At 38.3% G+C, this 22,893-nt stretch overlaps 1 protein-coding gene across 6 annotated transcripts in view; it reads left to right on the forward strand.

Annotated features, from left to right (window-relative positions):
- PTPDC1 (protein tyrosine phosphatase domain containing 1) overlaps positions 1-22,893 on the forward strand; it is a 54,305-nt gene that overhangs the window by 10,218 nt on the left and 21,194 nt on the right. For 5 of the 6 annotated variants that reach the window (XM_072959130.1, XM_072959131.1, XM_015243575.3 and 2 more), the window contains exon 2: positions 14,320-14,407. In XM_072959130.1, coding sequence (XP_072815231.1) covers positions 14,326-14,407 — 82 coding nt within the window. In that variant the 5' untranslated portion in view covers positions 14,320-14,325. Of the gene's footprint in view, positions 1-8,013; positions 8,033-14,319; positions 14,408-22,893 lie in introns of those variants that run through there. The other variant, XM_072959132.1, reaches the window with a different exon arrangement.

The raw sequence follows: 22,893 nt of genomic DNA on the forward strand, positions 1-22,893 counted from the left end.
AGATGGAAACTGACTCAACTTGAAAAAGCAGTTTAAGAAAACAATCCCATTTTTCTGCATGTATTGAGATGATCATACGTTTTTTACCCTGCATTTTGTTTACATGGTGTGTATCACATTGATTTGAGGGTGTTGAACCATTCTTACCTCCCCGGAATAAATCCCTTTTGATCATGGTATATGATCCTTTTAATGTATTGTTGTATTCAGTCTGCTAATATTTTGTTGAGGATTTTTGCATCTAAGTTTATCAGAGATTTTGGCCTGTAATTTTCTTTTTTGGGGTTGTCTTTGTCTGGTTTGGTATCAGGGTGATGTTGGCGTCATGAAATGGGTTAGAAAGCATTCTCTCTTCTTTGGTATTTTGGATGAGCTTGATAAGGATAGATATTAAATCTTCTTTGAATGTTTGAAAGAATTTACCTGTGAAGCTGTCTGGTCCTGGGCTTTTGCTTTGGGGAAGGTATTTTATAACTGTTTTAATCTCTATACTAGTGGTTTGTCTAACCAGATTTTCTGTTTCTTCGTGATTCCAGTTTTGGAAGGTTGTATGACTCTAAGAATTATTCTATTTCTTTTAGGTTGTCCAATTTGCTAGCATATAGTTTCATAATATTCTCTTATAATTCTTTGTATTTCTGTGGTATTTGATCTGGTCTATTTCTCTTGCTTCCTAATGTATTCTTTATCACATGTATTGAGTTCTTCAGCTGCAGAATTTGGTTTTTTTTTTTAAGAGTTTCAATCTCTTTAGTGAAGTAGTCTTTCTGTTTATTAATTATGTTTCTGTGCTCACTGAACTGCCTTTCTGAGTTTTCTCGTAGCTCGTTGAGTTTCTTCGTGACAGCTATTTTGAATTCTCCGTCAGATCACAGCATTCCATGAGTTTAAATTCGGTTTCTGGGAAGTTGTTTTCTTTTTGTGGTCCACTGTTCACTGTTGTTTATGAGATGCTTGATGAGTTGTTCCTGCGCCAGTGCCTTTGAAGTAGTGAATACTTTTCTACTTGATTCTAATAATTCAGCAGAAAGATACTAGAGGATTTTCTTTTGTTTTCTAGTAGGTGGCACTGTAGTACAAGTTTTTGTTTTGTCTGACAGGATCCCCTGAGTCACAGACTCTGCCACCAAGGGTGAGGGTGGGGAGCTGGGGTCACGCAGACACCTCTGCTGTGTCTGGTGTTGTAAGGTTTGCAGACTCCACTGCTGCGGGTACAGTAACGGAGCCAGACTCGTGGGCATCTAGGTGGCTGGGAGGATGGGGTCCTGGGCTGCTAGTCCTGCTAGTACTAGTTGCTGCCCAGTTACCTGTGGCCGTGGGTGCCACTGCTGCCTGTCGGGAGGTCAGAGTCATTGGTACACACGACTCAGGAGGGTGGAACGTGCCAACTCAGTGGAAGCTCAGCTAAGAGAGAACAAAAACTTGTGCTATAGTGCCACCTACTGGAAAACAAAAGAAAATTCTCTAATTTCTTCCCTGTTGAATTATTAGAATCAAGTAGAAAAGCGTTCACTACTTCAAATAGACTGGCAGAGGAACAACTCATTAAGCATTACGAAGAACCATAGTTCTTGGTGTACAGGTGTGTGGTGTTCTCCAACATCCTGTTGTGTTGGACAGAAGGAGCCTTGCTGAGTGATGGTGGTTCTACTGGTTGCTGATTGAAGGGGAGCACCTCATTCCACCGTGCTGCTCATGTCACGCTCCCAGGTTTTCTGTTTCTTCTTGAAGGTGTTCCTGGTAGTTTGTGTCTTTCTAGGAATTTTTTTGGTCTTTGTTACCTATTCGTTGGCATACTTTTCTTCATAGTATTCTCTAACAAACATTATTTCTGTAAGTTCCCTCTTTTGTTCCTGGTTTAGTTTGAGTCTTCTGTTGGAGACAGGGAGCAGTCTAGCTAAAAATGTATAAATTTTGTTGGTTTTTTTTAAAAGAACCAACTTTGGGGTTCATTGATCTTTCTCTGTGATTTTTCTGTTTCATTTTTTCCCACTCTAATCATTTGCATTCATACCTTCTGCTTGCTTTGGGTTCATCTTGCTCTTCTTTTTCCAGTTATTTAAGGTGGAAAGTTACTGATTTGAGTTCTTTCTCCTTTTTTAAATATATGCATTTACAGCTGTAAGTTTAAATACTGTAACTGTGCATATCATAAACTATGACTTTTTTAATGTTTTTTCATTCATTCCAGAGTACTTTGATTTCCATTGTGTTTTGTTTTACCCATGGTTTCTTATGCATATGTTGTTTAACTTTTATGTATCTGTAATTTTTCCGCATTTTCTTCCATTACTGATTTCTAGTTTAATTTCATTGTGATCAAAGAACATACTTTGCACAATTTAATTCTTTTTTAATTTACTGAGGTTTGTTTGATCATCTAGCATATGGACTGTCATGGAGAATGTTTTGTGTGCATTTGAGAAAGATGTGTTTTCTGTTCTTTTTGGATCTTTAGTGCTCTATAGATAACTGCTGTGACTAAGTAGTTTACGGTCTTCTTCAAGTTATCTGTTTTTTTGTTCGTCTTTTGCCTTGATTTCAATCCATTATTAAAAGTGGAGTGTTGAAGTCTCCAGCTATTTTTGATGAATTGTCTGTTTCCCCTTCAGGTTTTCAGTTTTACTTCATGTATTTTGGGGCTCTGTTTTTAAGTGCAAGTATATTTATAGTCACTTTATCTTCCTTATAAATCAATCTTCGTATCGTTTTAAAATGTCTTTCTTTTGTGTTAACAGAATTTTGTGTGATATTAGTATAGCCACCTCAGCTGTATTTTGGTTACTGCTTGCACAGTCTGTATTTTTCCATCCTTTTGTTTTCAGACTATTTGTGTCATTGAATCTAATGCGTCTTTTGTAGATAGTGTATGGTTGGATCTTTTTTTTAATTTTGATGGAATCTAATTTATGCTGTTTTGTTTTATGTCTCCTGGATTCACTTTTTAAAAGCAGTTTTAAGCTCATAACAAAATTGAAAGGAAGGTACAGAGATTTCCCATATTTCCCTTGCTCCAGCACATGCGTGGCACATTATCAACATCATTTGCTAGAAAGGTACATTTGTTATTATCAGTGAGCCTACATTGACACATCGTAGTCTAAGTACAGTTTATCTTAGGACTCATTCTTGATGTTGTGCGTTTAATTGATTCGGACAAATGTGTAGTGACGTATTTATCATTATGACATCATACAGAGTATTTTCACTGCCCTGAAGTTCCTTTAGCTCTGGCTATTCATCCCCCCTTAACTCCTTTTCTCCCCCACCACCAGCAACCACTGGTCTTTTTATTGTCTTCATAGTTTTGCATTTTCCAGAATGTCATATAGTTGGATTCATATGGTATGTAGCCTTTTCAGATTGGTTTCACTTAGTGATGTGCATTTAAGATTCCTCCATGTTTTTCATGGCCTGATAGCTCGTTTCTTTTTACTGTTGAATAATATTCCATTATCCGAATGTACTAAAGTTTGCTTATTCATTCACTTATTGAAGGGCATCTTGTTGCTTCCAAGTTTTATGAATAAAGCTGCCGTGAACATCCATGTGCAGGTTTTTGTATGGACATAGTTTTCAGCCCCTTTGGGAAAATACTGAAGAGCACAAATGCTGGATTGTATAGTAAGAGTATGTGTAGTTTTGTAAGAAACTACCAAGCTTTTCCAAAGTGACTGTACCATTTTGCATTCCCACTAGCAATGTACAAGAGGATTGCTCCACATTCTCACCAATCAGTGTTCCAAATTACTGCCATTCTAATAGGTGTGTAATGGTATCTCATTGTTGTTTCAGTTCGCATTTTGCTGGTGAACTATGATGTGGAGCTCCTTTTCATATGCTTATTTGCCATATGTTTTCTTTGGTGGGATCTCTGTTAAGGTCTTTGGCCCATTTTTTAATCACATTGTTCTATTATTGTTGGATTTTAAGAGTTTTTGTATATTTTGGCTAACAGTTCATTACCAGCTGTCTGTTTTGCAAGTATTTCTCCCAATCTGTAGCTTTTCTTCTCCTCCTCTTAACATTGTATTTCACAGAGCAGAAGTTTTTAATTTTAATTAAGTCCAGCTTTTTAGTTATTTCTTTCATGGATTGTACCTTTAGTGTTGTGTCTCAAAAGGCATTACCATACTCAAGGTTTTCTCCTGTTTTTTGTTTTTTTTTTTAGGAGTTTTAATAGTTTTGCATTTTACATTTGGGCCTATTAGTGATTTTAAGTTAATTTTTGTAATCAGTCTAAAGGCAACATCTAGATTCTTTTTTTTTTTTAACGTGGGTATCCTCTTGTTCCAGCATCATTTGTTTCAGAGACTGTCTTTGCTGCATTGTTTAGCTTTTGCTCCTTCATCAAAAATCACTTGACTGTATTTATGTGGATTTATTTCTGTGTTGCTTGTTTTGGTGTGTTGTTCTGTGTATCTGTTCTTTTGCTGGTACCACATTGTTTTCATTACTGTAGCTTTATAGTAAGTCTTAAGGTTGGGTGGAGTCAGTTCTCCAGCTTAGTTTTTCTTTTGTTTTTGTATTGCGATTGGCTGTTCTAGGTCTTCTGCTTCTCCGTATAAACTTTAGAGTCATTTTGTTCATGTCCATAAAATAACTTGCTGGGGGTTTTTGGCTGAGACAGCCCTGAATCTATAGATCAAGTTGGGAAGAACTGACATCTTGACAACATTGAATCTTCCTACCCGTAAACATGGAATATTTCTACATTTATTTAGTTCTTCTTTGAATTTGTTCATCAGAGTTTTATAGTTTTCCTCATATGGATTATATATGTTTATGCATATGTAGATCATTTTTTAAATCTGTTCTGCCAGTCTCTGACTTTTGATTGGGATATGTGTATGTGATCCATTTACATTCAATATAATAACTGATAAATTAGGATTTACACCTGCCTTTTTCCTATTTTTATCTCATATCTTTTACATTCCTTTATTCCTTGATTTTTGCCTTCCTTTGTGTTAGATATTTTTATTATATCTTTCCAATTTCCTTTTTTTTTTTCCTTTTATATTTATTTTCAGGTTTTTTTCCTTAGGATTTACCCTGGGATTTTAATTAGCATCTTAAAACAGTCTAGTTCAGATTAATATTAGTTTAATTTCAGTAGTACGCAAAAGCTTTCCTCCAGTATATCTCAGTTTCCTTCTCCGTCTTTTGTACTATTATTGTCATCAAATTATACCTTTAGGCATTAGAAACTTAACTCATTTTTTTAAATTATTGCTCTATCCAGGTATCTTTTAAAACAAGTCAACAAGAGAGTTATACTTGAAGAGTTATGTTTATATATCTTTTCATAATACCTGTTTAGTTAGCTTTTGAGGGGGGTGCTTTTTATTTCTTTGTTTGGATTCAGGTTACCTTAATAGTTACTTCAGCTTGAAGGATAGCCTTTAGTTATTCCTTGTAGGGCAGATCTGCTGACAACGACTCGTTCCACAGTTGCCTTTTGGTTTTTGATTGATTGTTTTTATGTCTAGAGATGTCTTAATTGCTCCTTCATTTTTCAAGGAGAGTTTAGCTGAATATAGAATTCTTGGTTGACTATGTCTTTCAGCATTTTGAAGGTGGTCATCTCACTGTTTTCCATCTTTGATGAGACACAGCCATCTGTTGTGTACCCTCTTCATGGGCATATTTTGTTCTACAACTTCCTCCACTCAGTTTTAGTTGCCTCTTTACTTCCATCTGCTTTCTTTCATCCAGAAGCTTACTGAGGTAGCTAATCCATTGAATTGTTCTCTTGCTTCTTGCTCTGTGGGCTTATTCTTTTTTTAATTTCTTCTCACCAGGCTCTTAGGAGGAAGAGGAAGCTAGGGTATGAGTTCAACCCACTGCTTAAACCAGACAGTCTATGTATTTTTCTATAGAAGGTCTAGTTTAAGCCTTTGACAGCTACACACCTGCCTATGTGTTAACTCATCCAAACTTGTCACACAGATATTAGAAATATGTCTCACAGAATAGTTTTTCTTTTTGAGAAGTAGCTCAGGAAGTGGAGAGGTGTAAAATCTTGTTATCCTTCCTAGTCTGTAAATAAATGGGAAGAGTAAAGTGAATAACAAACCCCACTTCACCCAGTGTTTTAAGCTTTTCATGTTGAATTACCTGAAAATTATATTTAAAGTTCTAAACAGTATGTCACAAAATATGTATTTAAAGGTCAACACAATTATATAGCCAAATATATGTATATTTAAAAGGAATATTCAGATAATAAACATCGGTTGGTTAGGAATCCAGATTATGGTATCTGAAATGGTGTGGTATGTGATACTTGACCAAAACATGGCTGATGGGGAGAGTCTTTCTTACTGCTAATGCCACCTCCATAGCAGTCCCCTGATTAGGTGATGTGTTTGGTTCAAAATAGAATTTTGGTAGGAACATTAGTACTAGGTCTCACCCAAAGAGTATGAGGCTCTTTCTAGATCTGGTTGATGATACAGGACTTCTTCATGTGTTTCAAGACATTGTGAAGATTGGCCCAAGAACTGTAAAAAGAAAGTTTTATTGTCTGACACTAAACAGAACCCAGGAGACACACCTTAGCAACAATCTATAGGATACCTGCTCTTAGGTAAGTGCAAACTGCTTACCTGATGCAGTGGCTCTCAAAGCATCATCATTTCTGGAACCTAGTTAAACATGCAGATTCTCAGCCACACCCAGACCTACGGAGTGGAAATTCCGTGGGGTGGGACCCAGGAGTCTGGATTTTTAAATAAAGCCCTCCAAGTGATTCTGATGAGTGTTGAATCGGGAACTGTTGGCCCCTTTAGGAGTTCAGAAGTATCTGTGGTGGTGACGCTCATATGAGGTTGGTTCAGACCTATAGGAGTAATCCGCCGGGTGTGGCTGGTTGTGGGAGAAGGCTAGGAGTGTGGAAACCTGGCTTGTGGAAACCGCTTTCACCTGCTGTTAACATCTTACTCATCTGTTTTTATCATAATAGGCTTTTTGAAGAATCTGAACCGAGCATCATATTTCTCTAAATGATGAAATAGCAAGGATCCTGCTGTAGTGTTGTTTTTCACTGATCTGTGATGGGTCTCCTGAGAGCCAGGGGCCCTCCCTAAGGTGCATTTCAGGTGTGAGATTGCGGGAACCAGTGAAGTCCATAGTGAACTGCCAGACGTAATATTCAAAGCAGTCCTGAGTTCTTTCCCTGAGGAAGGGAGGAAAAGGCTGTTTTTTAAATGTTGCCTGCCTGCTGCCCCTTCCTACCCACCCCCAGGTTATTTGAGGAGAAAAGAGATTTTATGAAGTTGTTTTGTTTGTTTTTTGAAAGGTTGCAGATTCAGAGGTGAGGATTTACAGTTTAAATGAAACCGGTTTTTGTTTTGTTTTACTATGCAAGGAGTCATAAGGAGTGCTTTAATTCTTTCAAGGACAAAAATACTACTGTGGTATTAGGAAGCTATGTTTTACAGCGTCTGAGCCACTAGATAAATCTTCAGTCAGTCCTTCGTAGAGGCAATGTGAATAAAAATGTGTGATTGGTATTAGGGAAGGCATCCTAAAGGAGAGAAAATTAGGGCTGAGGGTTGAATGTATTACCATCACGCATATTTGACTGGAGAGAAAACAGTGTCACCGTCAAGGAGTTAGAAGGAATAGAAGTCTGTCAGGTTGAATACTGGCAAGAAGTTGGAGATGTCGCTGTGATCAGGAAAGCGAAGGTAGGGAGAAGGCCATTCGTTCTCTGCATTTGTGTAGTGTTGGCGCGTAATTGACAGGCTCTTAGCAATAATTTTGAGATAAGTAAGGTATGATTACTGCAATTACTCCTTTACAGATGAAAAAGCTGAAGTTGAGAGAGATTAAATGGTGGTGGTGTGGTGGCACACCTTTTATTGGACGTATATGCATGTATTTATTCCATAGATGTCTAAGCACCTGCTTACTCTGCGCCAGGCCCTGTTCTGGGCTGCGGAGACACAACGACAAAGCAGACAAAGACCTTTGCCTTCAGGGAGCTTCCATTCTACTAAACAAGGGTGGATGATAAATGCGATAAGTAAGTAAACTATGTAACTGCTAGATGTGTTTTCTTTATAAGTCCTGAGGAGAAGAGTGAAACGGGGCAAGGGAGCTGGTTTGAGTTGTAAATAGAGTGCCTAGAAGGACTTTGAAGAGGAACGGGACGTGACCGGTACGAAGTTGGCAGGATCACTCTGGCTGCTGTGAGCTGTCGATCAGGCAGAGTTAGGTCTGTGTACCAGCTCTCAGGTAATCTTTACAACTACTGCCGGGCAGATAGGGAGTCTCAAGTTAATAAGTGTGTTTAAGATCACAAAGCCAGTAGGTGCCAACAGCTCGATCGAAAATATGTTTGTATTTTGAAACCTTCCATTCAGACCAGTTGCATTTCTGTTTCTGTTACAAGGGAGGAGCCTAAAATGTGTAAAGGGGCTGTCTGTGTTCTTGATACTTGACTTTGGGACAGCAGTGAATGATGAGTTGGATGAAGGATCAGCAAATTGCACAAAGCAAAACACATTCGAAATTTTGCAGTGAAAGGGAGATCGGAAAAGTTGTTTGAAAGCGAAGGAATTCTGAACAGTATGGAATCCAGTGTAGCTGAGTTAGAGTTACAGTGCATAGTGTCACTGAGTAACAGTGACATCCCTTTTATTTAGTGTGAGGCCTTATTGTTGAGAAACTGTACGTGTAGTGACAAGGAGCACAAATTCTGGAGCTGAACTGTGTGAATTCAGATCCCAGCTCAAACCCCAGCTCAAGTAATAGCTGTGACTTCAGACAAATTATTTGACTCCTCTTTGCCTTAAGTTCCTAATCTGTAAAGTAGAAATCATATGCAAACCAAGCATGTTCTTACCTTATGACCCAGTAGTCATGCTCCGTGGTGTTTACCCAGAGGAGCTGAAGAAGCTGTGTTCACACAAAAACCTGCACACAGATGTTTGTAGCAGCTTTATTCATAATTACCAAAACTTGGAAGCAACCAAGTTATCCTTCAGTAGGTGAATGAGTAAATAAACTGTGGCACAGCCAGAGAATGGAATATTATTCAGCACTAAAAAGAAATGAGCTAGCAAACCATGAAAAGACATGGGGGGACCTTAATTGTATTTTACTAAGTGAAAGAAGCCAATCAGAGAAGGTTACATACAGTGATTCCAACTGTGTGACATTCTGGAAAAGACAAAACAGTGGAGACAGAAGATCAGTGGTTGCTGGGATCGGGTAGGGGGCATGACTGGGTGGAGCACAGAGGATTTTTAGGACAGCGAAAATACTCTGTATGATATCATAATGGTGGATACATGTCATACGTTTGTCCACATCCATAGAGTGTCCAACACCGAGGGGGAGCCCTAAGGTAAACTACGGATTCTGGGTAATTATGGTGTGTCAGTATAGGCTCATGGATTGTACCAAGTGTACCACTCTGCTGGGGGATGTTGATAATGGGAGAGGCTGTGCATGTAGACGGTGGGGCCGGGGGTATGTGGGAAATCTCTGTACCTTCCACTCAGTTTTGCTGTGGGCCTAAAACTGCTCTAAAAAATAAACTTTTTTAAAAAATCTGTTTTGGATGGGAATAATGGTAGTACTCACCTAGTAGCGTTGTTCTGAGGATTATATGAGTTAAGATGTATAAACCATTTGGAACGGTTCTCGGCTTGGAGTAAGCTCGTATGTTTTATTTGCTGTGTTATTCACAAACATGAAAACGTGTATATAGGTTTCATAGGTTCACTCACAGACTTTCCACCTCTGTTTTTTCCCCAAACAAAAGTGAGTTTTGCAGCCTCAAATTCTTCTATCATGACTGCTGTGTAGAATCTAATCATATTGACTGTGTATTTCTTTAAGTGTAGGGTGTGGGCCTCACATCAGAACGAGCTGGAGTGTGGGCTGACAACACAGATTCTTACACTCCTCACCACACTTACCAACTCAGACATTCGGAGGGTGGGCCAAGGAATTTGCATTTTCCACCAGCACCCAGGGTGATTCTGACGCAGGTTGGAGTGCTGGTGCTTTTGAGAGTCCGGGAAGGATTATACTGCACTTTTTAACGCAGTCCTCACAAATTCCCTCCCCAAAATACACGTGTAGATTTTGGCAGATCACTGTGTATCTGGAAGATGGAAGGGAAAGTAGTGACCTGAGAACTCCTCTGTCCACCTCAGAACCCAGTCTCTTGTGTGAAATGCCTTTTTAATGAAGTGGAACATTCTTTATGTCAGCCCTTTACTTTGTGATGACTCTTAACACTATGAGTAATAGTCCGTTGCTGGTCTAAGTTGTAAGCATTAAGTACTAATTAGTGAGAGTATGATTAATCCTAAACTGTTGAGTCATTTGGAAGGACTTTTTGGGATAAAAGCAAACTGTAGGACAGAGTAAGCAAAATACCTGTCATCAGAAACAGGAAATGAAACTAATATATGATTGTACAGTGAAATGACAAGATTACTATTCAAACCCTTTTTGTCCTGGCTCCACACCCAGGCTCATAAAATAAATTCAATTGTGAATGGAGATAATATTTTCATAAATCTTTTTTTTAACATTTCTTAATTGAAGTGTAGTTGATTTACAGTATTATAATAGGTTCTGGTGTACACCATAGTGATTCAGTTATACATATATATATTCTTTTTCAATACAAAATACTACAGGCCTTTGAGTAGAGTTCCCTGTGCTATACGTTAGAACCTTATTGTTTATTTGGTATGTAGTAGTTTGTATCTGCTAATCCAAAACTCCCAGTTTATCCCACCCTCTCCCCTTTCCCCCTTGGTAACCATAGTTTGTTTTCTACATCTGTGAGTCTCTTTCTGTTTTGTAAATAAGTTTGTGTCATTTTTTTAGTGTCCACATATCAGTATATTTGTCTTTCTCTGACTTAGTATGATAATTTATAGGTCCATCCATGTTGCTGCAAATGGCATTATTTTATTCTTTTTTATAGCTGAGTAGTACTCCACTGTATAAACATACCACATTTTCTTTATCTGTTCATCTGTCAATGGACAGTTAGGTTGCTTCCACGTCTTGGCTGTTGTAAATAGTGCTGCCATGGACACTGGGGAGCGTGTATCTTTTTGAATTAGAGTTTCCTCCATCAGGAATGGGACTGCTGGATAATATGGTAATTTTGTTTTTAGTTTTTTAAGGAACCGCAGCAATGTTCTCCATAGTGGCCGCACCAGTTTACATTCCCACGGACAGTGTAGGAGGGGTCCTTTCCCTCCATATTCTCTCTAGCATTTTATTGTTTGTAGATTTTCTGATGATGGCCATTCTGACCAGTGTGAGGTGATACCTCATAGTAGTTTTGATTTGCATTTCTCTGATAATTAGTGATGTTGAACATCTTTTCATGTGCCTGTTGGCTGTTTGTATGTCTTTGGAGATATGTCTGTTTAGGTCTTCTGCCCATTTTGTGATTGGATTGTTTGTTTTTTTGTTATTGAGCTGTGTGAGCTGCCTGTGTATTTTGGAATTAATCTCATCAGTTACATCATTTGCACATATTTTCTCCCATTCCATAGGTTGTCTCTTCATTTGATTATGGTTTCCTTTGCTGTGCAAAAGCTTTTAAGTTTAATTAGGTCCCACTTGTTTGTTTTTGGTTTTATTTCCATTATTCTAGGAAATAGATCCAAAAAAATATTGCTGTGATTTATGTCAGAGTGTTCTGCCATTGTTTTTCTCTAGGAGTTTTACAGTATTTGGCCTTACATTTAGGTGTTTAACCCATTTTGAATTTATTTTTGTATATGGTGTTAGAGAATGCTCTAATTTCCTTTTTTTCCACATAGCTGTCTCATTTTCCCAGCACCACTTATTGAAGAGATTGGGTTTTCTCCGCTACATATTCCTGCCTCCTTTGTTGTAGGTTTATTGACCACAAATGTGTGGGTTTATTTCTAGACTTTCTGTCCTGTGCCATTGATCTGTGCATCTGTTTTTGTGCCAGTGCCATGCTATTTTGATTACTGTAGCTTTGTAGTATAGTCTGAAGTCAGGGAGCCTGATTACTGAGGGGCTAGTTAAAAAGAAAGTTTTAAGACAGGCCACAGTTGTATTTGTACCCTTTAGTACCCAAAAGGGTAAAATTAATTCTACACTCTTTAAAGCCATGTTTTCAGTGGGCCTTAGATGTTGGGGATACAGGGGTAAATAAGACACAAATAGATCCATGAAACTCAGCCTAGGATGCCCATTTCAGCTCAACAGATGTGCAGTAAATGTGCCCCTTACACCAGACTCTCCCCTTCTCTAGAGATAGAAGTGAGTGACTCTTGGCTTCTCCTCTTGAGACCGCATGGTGTGCAGGGGAGCCAGTCCAGTAGTCATATATTTCATTACCACTGCAGAGCTTAGGGTGGTATCAGAGAAGGCTTCACAGAGAAAGTGACAGCTGGTTCTATCTTGTCACCACCACATGCTGGGGCACCTGTGACATGCTTCATAGCTCCTCATCTACAAAACAGCCAAGGCTAAAACTGACTGCTCTAAAATTCCCTGGTTCTAAAATGGTGATAATTGTTTTTTCGTCAAAATGTTTTAAAGGTCCAAATTTATGAAAAATAATATGGTAAAAATGTTTACTGTATATTTAATATTAATGGATATTCTTTCAAATTAAATTTTTGCTAATGAGTTTCCTGGAACTTCTTGTTCTATTAGTCCATTGACTTCTTGTCTTTGTGTAACATTCATTTGGAATGTTATATACCTTATAAAATTTTGTATTCATTAATATGATATAAGATTTGGCATTTCAATATTGCAGGAATTTCTTTTTTCTTTCATGTTAGAACATCCCTATGATTTTAATTCTTGTATTTCTTTTGACGGGAGATGGTTTCATCAAGTAGGACTTTATGTTTTATACCTATTGAGCATTTATTTTAGAAATAAAATTTTAATGAGTTTGAAATTCCTAGAGGATCACTGAAATTTGTGAAGTGATTTTTCCCACAGAAATAAGTGCTCCAAGAAAAAAATTAAGGCTATATTTAATTTCACTGTTAATTTGAAATTTCAACAGATTTTTAAAGCATTTTTAAAAATACAAAACCATTTAATAAGCTAATAAAAATTATGGTGTTTGACCCCCCCCATCATTGATACCCAAACAGTACACATGCTTTTTCAGAGAAAGATACTGAAATCATTATTTAGAAAAACTATACAATATTATGTATGACTTTCTGTTGTATCACAGTCAGCTCTCTCTTCTCTAGAAAATTCCAAGCTTCTAATCATGGCTTTGTCTTTCTGGGGACCAGCCCCTATCCAGGAGCCACCCAGGGGCCTACCTAGAGTTAGAGCTGGTTCACTAGAACTAGGACAGAAGATGCTCGACGGCTCTTATCTCTTAGGAATTTGCAAGAGTCTAGCTGCTCTCTGTCAGGAACCAGGGGGACAGAGGCCAATATGTGAATTTCTTATTTCACAATCCACACATAATCAGAGCTTAATAAAAGTGACAATTTTTGCTTTTTTTTGACACATAAAAAGATTTACTTGCCTTTCCTCAGTGGAAACCATAGCAACACAATGATCACTTAGCCGTATATCATTTAGCATGAGCTAGGTGAAGTCTGTTAACTATAGATTAAAGTCATAAATTCAGCAAATTGAATTGAATTAGTAAAGAATGAAGGGTTCTGTTCAGTTGCATATTATACTGTCATGTCCACAATAAATGTTACTCCTCGAGGCCAGATCAAGTGCAGATTCCTTCTTAAAGCCTTGCACCTGCCCTCAAATTGGGCAGCCCTCCTGCTTGTCCAAGCCTGTCTTGTGACACTTAGCACATGGTAACATTTTTGTGTCTACATCTTATCTTCCAGTCGTCTGTAAATGCATGAGGGAGAGTATGTCTTGTTTTTCTCTATAGTATCTTTACTGTCTAGAATAGCACTGTCCAGTAGATATCATGTGAGTCAGGTAGTCAAATTTAGATTTTCCAGTAGCAGCATTAAAAATAAAATGAGTTAGAAAACTGATTTTAATAATTCAATTCAATATATTAAAAACATTATTAAATTCAGTATATTAAAAATATTTCCAATGTAGAATCAACATAAAAAACTAGATCTTTTGCATTCTTTTTTCTGTACAAGTTGCCAAAATCTTGTATTTTATACCTGCAGCCTTTCTCAGATCTGTACTAGCCACATTTCAAGTCCTGAATAACCACTTCGCTAACGACTGCCATATAAGGCAGCAAAGTTTAGCATGTTGTAGGTGATGAGCAATTGAATATCCCATAGGCAGACTGTCAAAAAATGATCTTTTTTTCTCCCCCAACAGACTACCATGTCTGCGGGACTCTTGCCTCAGAATGAACAGCCATATTCCACTATGGTGAATAACAGTGGGTGTGCTGCAGACATGAAAGGTAATAGTTCTTTAATGTGCTCTTCGTCTCTGTGCAAACGAGAGTTTAGTAAATCTATGTGAATGGACATGAAAGAAAAATCTTGATCCTTCGTATTGGAACCCCAAGTTGCAGGTCCTATTTGTGGCCTTCTGTTTATTTCTGCCTTACCATTTTGGCCCATTAAAATTCCTTTTCAAAATCCTGAGTAATGACCTTAGCCTTTTAAGAAGGAATGCTGAAAACTGTTTTATCTCCTGCATTATCCTCTTAGACTGAAGTTATGTGGTTCCTCTTATCAAACTCCTACTGGGAACCAACCTTTCATTTCTGTCTTCTTTCGTTACTCACAGACATCACTTATAAAGCACGTTCAGAAGCAGGCTAGCTCTCCTCCTCTCAATTTTTTCCTCTCCTCTGTCACTGTCCCACGGTTCTGATTTTTACCCCACGTACCCCGGGAAAGGAAGGGTGCTGTGACTCACTCTTACTGCCACACTCACCCGCGCTCTTACTGTTGCAAGTGCTAAGCTGGGAGTACACCCTGATTTCCTGCCACTGAGGCACCGCTGGTCCTATTTCTGTCCCCGCCAGTTAGCCAGGAGAGGTGCTGAATAATTGTTCTTGGCATTACCCCTCGCATGATTTTCTTACTGCCTACTCTGGATTTTGCCCAAGTTCACTTTCGTGCTCCTCTGTAGGGAACTTTGAAGTATTCTTTTTTAACTCCTACATATGGCTTAGATAACATAAGGAAAAGTAAAGGAGTTAGGTTCTAAAGGTATTGGAGTCTAATGCTAGCTGGAAATAATCGATTCTCCAAATAGATTGTGCCTCTTGTTGGAATCTAACCACTCCACCAGGGAGAGCTCCTTTTCATCAAGAAAACCAGAGTTTCCTGCTTCTGACCTTGTCTCAATTCCAGGTCCTCGGAGATCCTCCTTCACGTCTGTGCTGTGTCTGACTCTAGGGGGACTGCTACTGCTAACTGCCGTCTGTGGGCAGCTTCTGTGTGTCAGACTTTATGTTCATTTCCCTGGTTTTAGAAAGAAGTGCTACTGAAGCAAATGCAATAATGCGTCTGCTTGCTGCTTCTCTTGTAGAATAATGGGGTTTTTTCCCTCAAGTGACTTCCCAACTAACAAATGTTAAGAATCAAATGAGCCTTTTTCTCCATCCTTTCTTGTGTTGGAATGTTACCTCTTAGTTGGTGTTTCTCATCTGGGATTCTGTTGGCTTTTGAGGTAGGGCAACTCCTCATTGCAGCGGGAGCCCTGAGCACTGAAGACATTTAGTATCCCTGCTCCCCCCAACCCAGTAATGTCCCCAGATTTTAGTGACAACCAAAAAAAATACATACATTTCCAAATGCCCCTAGGAAGGTTGTAAGACCCCTATTGTCATCCACTAGATAAGCTGATTTTTACCTTTCCCAAAACCATTTTTTAAATTAAAAATTTCCTTATTGTATAAATGTAGCTAACTTTTAATTAGGAAAAAATCTGAAAAAATTAAAAAGTATACCTAACTTTCTTAAAGCACATCTCATGTATGAAGGTATTTAGTTATACTTCATTACGTTAACATTGGGATGGGCTAGTATTTTTTTAATGTTAGCTAATGGATCATCGGAAGTTTTAATTAGAGAATATATAAATAGAGTACTCAAATTATTTTTAAAGGAAAATGGAAAACTCGGCAAGAATTCGCTTTGGAATTAGATAGACCTAGATTTAAATCTGATTCTACTACTTTTGGGGGGGGAACCCCACAACTCTTTATTTTGGGAAATTTCAAACATTCACAAAAGTGTACAGAATCTCCATGTGGGCACCACTGCCCCATGGAGGCACCAGCCCCCACATAGGTACCATCACCGGTTTTAACAGTTTTAGCTCACTTCCTCCGCTTCTTTCCTCTACTTCCTTATTTCTTCATTTTATTCGTTAACCACATCATCAGTATAGTAACTAAAAAAAATTTGCTTAAATATCTAAATACTGCTCGGATTTCTAATTGTCCCATAGATGTATCTGTGTTTGTTTGAATTGGCATCCAACAATATATCCCTCAGTATATTGTAATTGATACGTATCTCACATCTCTTTTAAACTTGGGTTTCCCCCGTCTCTTTTTCCTTATAGTTTATTTGTTGAAGAAACCAGATTTTTTGCCCTGTAGAGTTTGGCACATTCTGTATTTTGCCGATTATGTCCTCATGGTATTTCCTACTGTAAATTGAATTGTCAGAGGGATGTAGAGTCTAGTTGGGTTTTTAATTGGCACAGAGTTTCATGGATGGTGCCTTATTCTTCCATCAGAATGCCCAGGATGCCTGCTTGTCTCTCTTCTTGTGATATTAGTTCTTCTACTTTGAAATAATTTCAGACTTACAGAAAAGTCCCTGTATATTTTTCCCCCAAGAGACCCTCCACTCAGGTTTTGTCAACTGTCCGAATAATATCCTTTAATAGCAAAATGACACTTGTCATATTTTTTCAGTTTCTTTCAATGACCATTATTAGTCCTTTCCTGACCTTTGTGCAGATTACAGGCCAGTTATTTTGCAGTATGTTTCTCAATTAGGTTTGTCTACTGTTTCATCAGGAGATTGAGGTTGTGCATTTCTGGCAGAAACATCACACAAGTGATTGTATGCTTGTCTTATACTGCATCCTATCAGGTGACACAAGGTATCATTTCTCCATATCACTGGAAATGTTCAGTTTGATCACATCAGTAAAGTGGTATCTGCCAAGATTTACTTATTATAAATTATTCTTTCTCCCTCCACAGTTAATATTTTATGGAGAGATGCTTTGAAACCATGTATATATCCCGGTCCTCATCTAGGTTTTACCCAGGACTTTCAGCTCCTAACTGAAAGTAGATAACTAAATGGAGGTTTCCAATTCTGTCGTTCCTTCTGCCTTTCTTAGTTGGCGTTGTGCAGTAAGGAAGAACGTGCTCTTTCCATTGATTGGTTTGGTTTTCTTTATTTCAGTGTAGAGTCATGTTTTGTTCAATGGAATATCATCTTTTACTGTCATTTGTTTGATATTCTTTTACTATCATTTATTTTGATGCTTAAATATGATACTATCATATTTGGCCAGTAAGAGCCCCTTCAAGCTGTTAGCTGTGTCATTTTGACGTGTCCCCGCCACTCCTGCATCCCTTGCTTTCTAGCACAGTGAGAGCTTACACTCTCATCTTGTACAGGCCCCAGCCCTGAGGTCAGCCATTTCTCCTGGAAGCCCTGGTTTCTTGTAGTGGGAAATGGTATCTAGAAACCAGGAAGTGCTTGCTGCTGACGTGCTGACTGCTATTGGAATGTCACAGTCCCCACGCTCCCTAGGAGACAAAGCCAGGAAGTGTATGTTAATATATGTACACACACACACACACACACACACTCTCTCGCTTTTACATGTGTATTTATTTTTGTTTCTATCTGCATACTGAAACCATAACTTTGCATTGGCACTTCTGTTCTAATCCAACACTATACCATCATTCTAGTTTTCCCTATTTTTATGTTTATAATTTCCTTCTCTAAGAATGAGAAACCTGGCTCTTATTATCCTCAGAATGTTTGCTTATTTATTCTGCCCTCCTTTTCATAACCAGTCTCCCAATCTGCCCAGCCATTACCCAACTTAGCTCTTTTTCATATGGAGCCCAAACTCTGCCAGGTCACATGCCATATACTCTATTAGTTGCCTTCCCTGTATTGTCCCGGACCTCTGCTAAATTACCCTCACTTAGGCTTGCCTTGGGTTTTATTTTTTTTCTTTGTATATATATTTTTTTAATTAAAATATTGGGATGATTGTACAGTCATGTGCAATTGTAACAAATAGTACAGAAAGATCCCATTTACCCTTTACTCATTTTCTACCAATAGTAACATCTTACAAAACTACAGCACAACATCACAGCCAGGATATTGACTTTGTTATAGTCTGTTATGGTCAAGATACAGGACTCTTCCATCACTGCAGGATCCCTCTTGTTGCCCTTTTATAGCCAAACCCACTTCCACCTGAGACTCTTGGCGTGGACCCCTTTGGGGATGTCCTATTTAGGGTTCATTTAGCTTCTTGAACATACAAGTTTATGCCTTTCTCCGAATTTGGGAAATTTTCAACCATTATTTTTTACAGTATTTTTTTAGTCCCACACTCTTTTTATTCTCTCTGTGTGGGACTCACTGATACGGATATGAGCTCCTGTGTTAATCCCTTGAGAATCTATTCAATTTCTATTAGTCTATTTTCTCTCTGTTTAGATTATATAATTTCTGTTGATCTGTCCTCCAGGTCACTAATTATATTCCCTGTCGTATGCACTGTATACTGTTGAGCCCATCCAGGGAGTTTTTAAGTTTTGGTTATGTGTTTTTCAGTTCTGTAATTTCTGTTTGATTGTCTTTTATAACATCCACTTCTTTGCTGTGAATTTCTGTTTATTCATTTGTTTTAAGACAAATTTGTAATTTCCTGTTGAATTTTACTGTCTTACATTCTTATGTACTCACAGTCTTTTATATATACTGTCTTTTGTAATATACCAATATCCTTTCTTTTTTTTATGTGGATTCACATTAATGCCTTGGGTCACTAGCTTTCAACATGAAGAACTTCCTTTATTATTTCTTGTAAGCTGGCTCTCCTAGCAAGACATTCTCTGTTTTTTGTCTATCTGGAAATATCTTTATTTCCCCTTCAGTTTTGAGAGATAATCTTGCTTGCTATAATATTTTTGGTTGACAGTGTTTAATTCCCAGTATTTTGAGTGTGTCATCCCTTTGCCCTTTTGCCTCTTGTTTCTGACTGAGCGATCAGTATAAATCTTACTGAGGTTCCCTTGTACAGGAGGAATCGTTCTTCTCTTTGTGTCTCACTGTCAGTGTTTTTGCTATGACGTGTCTTGGTGTGAATCTCTCTCTGTGTACCCTGCTTGGAGTTCGTTGAATTCTTGGATGTGTAGATAAATGTTTCATCAAGTATGGAAAGTTTTAAACCATTATTTCTTCTAATATTTTTTCCTGCTCCCTTCTCACCTCTCTGGTGCATCCATTACGTGCATGTTGGTACACATAAGTGTGCTGTATTTCTCAGATTCTCTGTTCTTTTTTTTATCATTCTTTATTCTCTCTGTCCTTCAGAGTACGTAATCTCTCTCAGTCTGTCTTCCAATGATCTAATTCCCCCTTCTGCCCCTTCACATCTGCTGAGGCCCTCTGGTGAATTTTTTATTGTACTTTTCAACCTCTGGATTTCCATTTGTTTCTTTTTTTAAATTTCTCTCTGTTTGATGAGACATTATCATCGTACCTTCCTTAACTTCCTTAAGCATGGTTTCCTTTAGTTCTCTGGTCATGTTTATAATGACCACTTTGAAGTGTTTTCTGAAAATCTGACGTCCGCCTCACAGGTAGCGTCCGATGACGCCTCTCCAGGCTGATTTCCCCTTCCCTTCTCCAGGCCTTTTGTGTTGCTTTTGCTTGCCTGTGTGTTCAGAGACTTGACTCTCCACCATTTCAGTGAAATCTGTTTTCTCCACAGTCTGAAGCCTCGGAGGGCACAGCCTGAGGCAGACAGACACAGTCACCCCGGGATGCCGGTGGTGTGTCAGGGCTCTCTTTCACTAATGTTTCTGCTAAGCTGTCCCCCTCGGTATCATACCCAGCTGGTGGGTTCCACTAGTTGCCTGCTGCTCACTCTGCTGGGACATACATTGCTCTACAGGTTGATCCAGTGAAGTTTTGGTAGTGGTAACTTTTGAAGCCAGTGTTTGAGGTTTGTTCTTGCCCTTTGAAGGCTTTCCTTTCTCAGCATGGAACCTCTGACCTAGAAAGGGGATTGAGTGAGGGCAGTCAGGGCCACAGTGTCCTTAGCTTGTCTTGTTGAAAACTACAAAACATCACTGAAAGAAATTGAAGAAGATCTGGATGAGCAGAAAGACGTCCTGTGTTTATGGACTGGAAGACTTAATATTGTTAAGGTGTCAGTACAACCCGACAGAATCTACAGATTCAGGATCATCCCTATCAAAATCCCAATGATGTTTTTTTTTTTTGCAGAAATAGAAAAATGTATCCCCAAACTCACATGGAATCTCAAAGAACCCCCAAATAGCCAAAATTATCTTGAAAAAGAAGAACAAAGTTGGAGGACTTGCTTCCTGATTTCAAAACTTACTACAAAGAAACAGCAATCAAAACAGTGTGATGCTGGCATAAACACAGACATACAAAAAATGGAATAGAATAGAGATCCCAGCAGGGGAGGGAAAAACCTTGCTTATGTGGTCAAATGATTCTTGACAAGGATGCCAAGACTATTCAATGAGGAAAAGATAATCTTTCCATCAATTGGTGGTGGGAAAACTGTTGTATGCACATGCAAAAGAATGATGTTGGACCCTTACCTTATGCCATATACAAAAACTAACTCAAACTCAAAAACCTGAACGTAGGAGCTCAAAGTATAAAACTCTTAGAACAAAATATAGGGGAAAATCTTGATGACATTGGATTTGGTGATGATTTCTTGGCTATAACACCAAAGCAAAGGCAACAAAGGAAAAGACAGATAAATTGGACTTCATCAAAATTTCAAACTTTTGTGCATCGAAAGATGCTGCTAACAGAATCAGGAGTCATCCTACAGAATGGGGGAAACTATTTGCAAATCATGTACCTAATAAGGGACTAATATCCAGAATTTTATACAACTCCTAAAACTCAACAACCAAAAACAAACAACCCAATTCAGAAATGCACAAAGGACTTGAAATGCTCAACATAATCAACTATTAGGAAAATGCAAATCAAAACCACAGTAAGTGAAACAAAATGACAACCTACGGAATGGGAGAAAATTTTTGCAAATGAAACAGAGAAAGGCTTGCTCTCCAGAATATATAAGCAGCTCATATGACTTAATAAGAAAAAAACAACCCAATCCAAAAATGGGCAGAAGACCTAAATAGGCAGTTCTCCAAGGAAGACATACAAATGATCAATAGGCACATGAAAAAATGCTCAATATCTCTAATTATCAGAGAAATGCAAATCAAAACTACAATGAGGTATCACCTCGCACCAGTCAGAATGGCTGTCATTCAAAAATCCACAAATGACAAATGCTGGAGAGGCTGTGGAGAAAGGGGAACCCTCCTACACTGCTGGTGGGAATGCAGTTTGGAGCAGCCACTGTGGAAAACAGGATGGAGAATCCTCAAAAGAGTAGGAATAGACTTACCATATGACCCAGGAGTCCCACTCCTGGGCATGTATCCAGAAGGAACCCTGCTTGAAAATGACACGTGCACCCCAATGTTCATAGCAGCACTATTGACAATAGCCAAGACATGGAAACAGCCTAAATGTCCATCAACAGATGACTGGATAAAGAAGAGGTGGTATATTTATACAATGGAATACTATTCAACCATAAAAACCGACAACATAACGCCATTTACAGCAACATGGATGTTCCTGAAGAATGTCATTCTAAGTGAAGTAAGCCAGAAAGAGAAAGAAAATATCCTATGAGATCACTCATATGTGGAATCTAAAACAAAACAAAATATAAATACAAAACAGGAACAGACTCATAGACATAGAATACAAACTTGTGGTTGCCAAGGGTATGGGAGGTGGGAAGGGACAAACTGAGATTTCAAAATGTAGAATAGCTAAACAAGATTATACTGTATAGCACAGGGAAATATGTACAAGATCTTGTGGTAGCTCACAGCAAAAAAGAATGTGACGATGAATACATGTATGTTCATGTATAACTGAAAAATTTTGTGCTCTATACTGGAATTTGACACAACATTGTAGAACGACTATAATTCAGTAAAAAATGTTTAAAAAAAAGTGACATACCACTGCATGTCCATTTAGGATGGCTGTTATCAAAAACACAGAAATAACAAATGTTGGTGAGGATGTGGAGAAATTGGAACCCTAGTATATTGCTGATAGCGTTAAATGGTACAGCCACTGTTGAAAAACAGTATGGTAGTTCCTCAAAAAATTAAAAACAGAATTAGCGTATGACCCAGCATTTTCACTTCTAGGTATACATCAGAAAGAATTGAAAGCAGGGACTTGAGCAGGCATTTGTACACCCATATTTCTGGCGGCTCTCACAATAACCAGAAGTTGAAGATGACTGAATGTCTGTGAATAGATGAAAGGATAAGCTGTAGCATGTATGTACAGCCTTAGACAGGAAAGGAGTTCTGACACATGCTTCAGTATGGATGAACTTTGAAGGGACTTTGCTAAGTGAAATAAGCTAGTCACAAAAAACCAAAAATAATTATGTGGTTGCACATATATGAGGTACCTAGAATAGTCAGGTTCACAGAGGAAGAAAGTACAGTGGTGGCTGCCAGGCACTATGGCAAGAGACAAGTGGGAACTTAGTGTTTAAGGGGTGCAGAGTTTCAGTTTTGGAAAATGAAGTTCTGGAGGGGGGTGGTGG

The sequence above is a fragment of the Vicugna pacos genome, chromosome 4 (assembly GCF_048564905.1).
Source record: "Vicugna pacos chromosome 4, VicPac4, whole genome shotgun sequence".
Classification (NCBI taxonomy): Eukaryota; Metazoa; Chordata; class Mammalia; order Artiodactyla; family Camelidae; genus Vicugna; species Vicugna pacos.